The sequence below is a fragment of the Piliocolobus tephrosceles genome, chromosome 13 (assembly GCF_002776525.5).
Source record: "Piliocolobus tephrosceles isolate RC106 chromosome 13, ASM277652v3, whole genome shotgun sequence".
Classification (NCBI taxonomy): Eukaryota; Metazoa; Chordata; class Mammalia; order Primates; family Cercopithecidae; genus Piliocolobus; species Piliocolobus tephrosceles.
In genome coordinates, this window is record NC_045446.1 from 12,975,375 (window position 1) to 12,979,563 (window position 4,189).

At 45.7% G+C, this 4,189-nt stretch overlaps 1 protein-coding gene across 1 annotated transcript in view; it reads right to left on the minus strand.

Moving 5' to 3' along the window:
- The window catches only part of MS4A18 (membrane spanning 4-domains A18), a 14,528-nt gene extending 11,341 nt beyond the window's left edge, over positions 1-3,187 (minus strand). The window contains 2 exon segments of the mRNA XM_031936705.1: positions 2,718-2,785; positions 2,788-3,187. Of these exon segments, the coding sequence (XP_031792565.1) occupies positions 2,718-2,785; positions 2,788-3,187 (468 nt within the window).
- Positions 3,188-4,189: the final 1,002 nt, after the last annotated feature.

Consider the following 4,189-nt stretch of genomic DNA (forward strand, 5'->3'; position numbering starts at 1 on the left):
CTTGCAGCCCAGTTCCTAGCATGCAGTAGGCGTTTCTTTCTTTCTTTCTTTTTCTTTTTCTTTTTTTTTTTTTTTGAGTCAGAGTCTCGCCCTGTCGCCCAGGCTGGAGTGCAATGGCGTGATCTCGGCTCATTGCAAGCTCTGCCTGCCGGGTTCATGTGAGTCTCCTGCCTTAGCTTCCCAAGTAACTGGGACTACATGTGCCTGCCACCCCGCCCAGCTAATTTTTAAAAATAATTTTAGTAGAGATGGGTTTCACCATGTTAGCCAGGATGGTCTCGATCTCCTGACCTGGTGATCCGCCTGCCTCAGCCTCCCAAAGTGCTGGGATTACAGGCGTAAGCCACCGCACCCACCCTGAATGCAGTAGGTGTTTCAAAGCCCTCTGCTGACACCATTCATCTTCCCAGTACCGATACCAATATTCTCTTTGTGGCCTTCTCTATGATGTGCCCACAGTTCCCCTTGACAATGTACACACCAGGAGATCCTCTGTCTCCTGCAAGTTCTGTGCTTTTCCTCCTTCCTCCTTGCTTTTCCTCCACTGTTGCCACTGTCTGAAATCTGCTTGCTTTACTCTCCTCCTATTGAAATCCTACCCTTACCTTAAGGGAATCAGAGAGATTCTTTTTCTGACTCCTGATACAGGATGAATCCCCTCTCATTTGGGGCTCCTACAGGGTTTACCACTGGCTTCTCTGGGCCTCAGTTTCCTCAGGGATCAAATAACCAACATAGGGCAGCCGCTCTCTGCCCTCCTGGTCCATGAGTCTATGAATTGGTGACACCTGGGTTTCATACAAACATCCCTTCCTAAGACGACATGCTTGACTCTGTCTATAGGCCCACTTTATCAGTATATTAAGGAACCCCTTTCCCGTTTAGAAAAAAAAAAAAATAGTGCCGCTTGCTGCCAGCACTCATTTAATTTTACACACACACTCTTGAGGCTGAAGCAAATCTGGCTGATTTTCAGTGTGAAAATAAATGATAAAAACGGTTCTTCGAGTGATTTCTAAACAGAACTAACATCAGAATTGTCTACTTCGGAAACATTGGATTCATCAAATGAATCTTCGGCCAAAAACTGTTCGAGAACAATGTTAACACCATGTGTAGAAATGCTACGTTTTCTAGGACTTGATATTTTTAGCAATTGAGAACTACTGGATTTTGTAAATGGGAATACTACTACTAAAACCAGAATGCTATAAATAGAATGACATCTCTTGTTTCCAAGATCGATGTGCTAGAGCAATGCGAAAGTTATAATAAAAGGGAGATATTGCATGGCAAAGTTATCTCAGGGTAAATACTGCAGCCGCAAGTGCTGCTGGCGAATATTCTTGGGACAAATGGGAAAAGGACAGAGAGGCAGGCATGGTTTCCTTCCCAAATCAAATTTGTAATTGATTCAAGATAGCCCGCATTTTTGGCTTTGTGGCTTTTCATTTTGTTTGGCCAAGTTCCCCAGACATTTGCTCTGACTTAATTCTGTTTTGACAAATTTTCAAATCCTTCCAAAATATCTTAGAATAATTGGGAGTCAAAGTTAACAAGCCTTTTCCCAGTATTAATTAATAATAAGGATAGTCATTGTAATACAAGATGATAATTACTGTGCAATATCATAGACCAGCTTTACCTTTTGGAGGATTTCCACACACATTTATAATCTCACTCGATGCTCGTGACCAGAATTTCTATTCCTGATTGCTGTTTTATAGAATTTAGTTCAGGATTTGATTTTGATTTGTTTGGGAGGCAAACAATGCCTTGTTCCTGGTACAATCTACTTGTCTACTCCTGAAGGATCCTGGATTAAATGAGGAGGAATGGGTCCCCTTCCTGAACCTGTCTTTGTCTTCCTGCCTCCAGGAGGCAGTTTGTAACTTCTCAAAGAAACCAGACAATTTGCACTTTGGGCACCCCCAATAACTTATGCACGTCTCACGGCAATTGCCAGAAGGTATTGTAATTACGACAGCCGCCATGAACAAAGACCCTCCTTGGTCTTCATGGATCGTGTCTTGGTTATCTCTGAGTCTCCAGCTCCTTGCAGGGTGCCTGCCGTGTTGAATGGATGAGTGCATAGAGTATGGGCATCTGTGACATGCCAGTCTCCATACTAGGAGTTGGTCGGGCATCCAGTGGGATCTGGCTTCTGCCTCAAAAACAGAATTGAATTGAGTTTTGCAAGGTGCTAAATGAAACTGGAGGAGGCAGGAAAGAGGCAGGGGTCCCCTTGATTGAAGAGGAAATCACAAAACCTCGGAGCTGGAAGGAATTTAAGAAAGCTGAATCTTCTTATTCTAAAGATGAGGAAATGGAGACCTAGAGCAAGGAAGAGATGTCTGCAAGGCCAGTCAGCAAATCTAGCTGGCCTGAGACCTGGATTGCCTGACTCCCCGCTCAGTGGTGTTTTCAGTGGAACTGTTGCTGACCCATGCCCCTGTTAGATAACTGGACAAGGGGGGAAAGTTCACTGATTATTCGGCCTCCCCCAAAGACCATGGGTCTCCTTGGGGAGTGGGAGGAAGACAAGGGAGAGGGGCCGGCATCTGGGTGACTGTGCTGGGTCCACCCTCCAGAAACCACCCCCCACACCCACTCCATCTCCGCTTTACCCTCTGAACACATTCCCTTTGTCATCCCGGAGCACTAGACGTGGGCTTATAAAGTGACCCAAATCGGAGAGAAGGAGAAATCACACTCACCCCTAATGTTCTGACCTCCTCATTTATGAATTTCTTGGGATTAAATGCAGTAAATGATGCAAATGATTGTTCCACTGGGATGAGTCTGAGGTGTGTGTCAGCCCAGGGTTAGCATTTGGAGGATTCTGAGGGTCTCCAGGCCGTGTCTGGAGATTCGTTGTTCCCTGTGTGTATTGGATCACTCCAGGCACAGTCTGCAAACTGGCTGTTCCCACCAGATACGGTTGCTGATACCCAATGGGTTGACTCTGTGTACCTGCCACTGGGTTCTGGCTCACCACGAGTAGATTCTGTAAGTTTGCTCTTCCTGTATCACACTGGATTACTTTTGGTGAGATTGGGTAAGTGGTCACCCCTGAAGGCTGCAGATGACTTCCAGAGGCCACGGAGTAGCTGGGCTGGATGACGTGAACACTGCCTGGGGCAATAATGCCAGGTACACTGTTGGCTACAATCACTTGTTCGGTCATGGTGTACAACTGCTGCAAAATACATAAGAAGATGCATTTCCCTCTTCTGACAAAATGAATAATGCATCTTATCTCATTCTTATGTTTAGTTTCAGCTTCATTAAAATAAGAATCATCTACCGTGGTACCCGACAAAATAAACTTCTTGCCTTTCTTGGCAAGAACATGCTGTTTTCCTTTTATGGGTTCGGATTTGCAAGACTATGTTTCCCAAGGCTACTTAGCTCCTTGTAGACCTTTCGTTCACAGTCTGGGTGGTGGCTTTGCTTAGTCCCCTGCAGTTGGCATTTTAGCCTACATGTCTCGAGTTCGTTGAGTGGGCACAGGCTACCTCCCCCTCTTGCCCCCTGCCCTGGCAACAGCTGATTGATCTGGGGGTGAACAATTGGCCCCAAATGCTCTGGTAACTTCTTTCTCCTGGGAATTTGGAATTGGACCCAAGGACTACTGTGGGATGGGAGGCTATGCAGAGCCGGACGGGTCACATTTATGTTGTGTGCAGGGGGAGCAGAGAACACCAGTTAGCAGAGTGAAGAGAACAAAGCTGAGAAGCATTGTGGGAGGGAGAGATAAAACAAGAGGAGAGAAGGAGAGAGAGAGGGAAAGGAGAAGGGGGAAGGAGAGAAAGAGAGAGCGAGAGGGAAGGAGAAGGGAAGACAGATACACAGACACAGACAGACAGACACACATACACAGAGAGGGAAGGAGGGAGGAAGACAGATACACAGACGTACAGACAGACACACACACACAGATACACACACAGACGCACACACATACACACACACACACAGATACTACCTTGGTCCTTGATGTCCTTTTGAGTCTTGGTTCTAGGTTCTCATTTGCCCCAGCTGTACTTCTGTCCTTGAAGTCTATAACTAGTTAACTCATTTATGGGTTTAATTTAATTAAGGTATTTTGTGTATGATTTCTCAACATTAATTGGTTCCGGGGTGAAAAAACAGACTGTCTTTCCGAGGCTTCTTGGGTGCTGTTGAC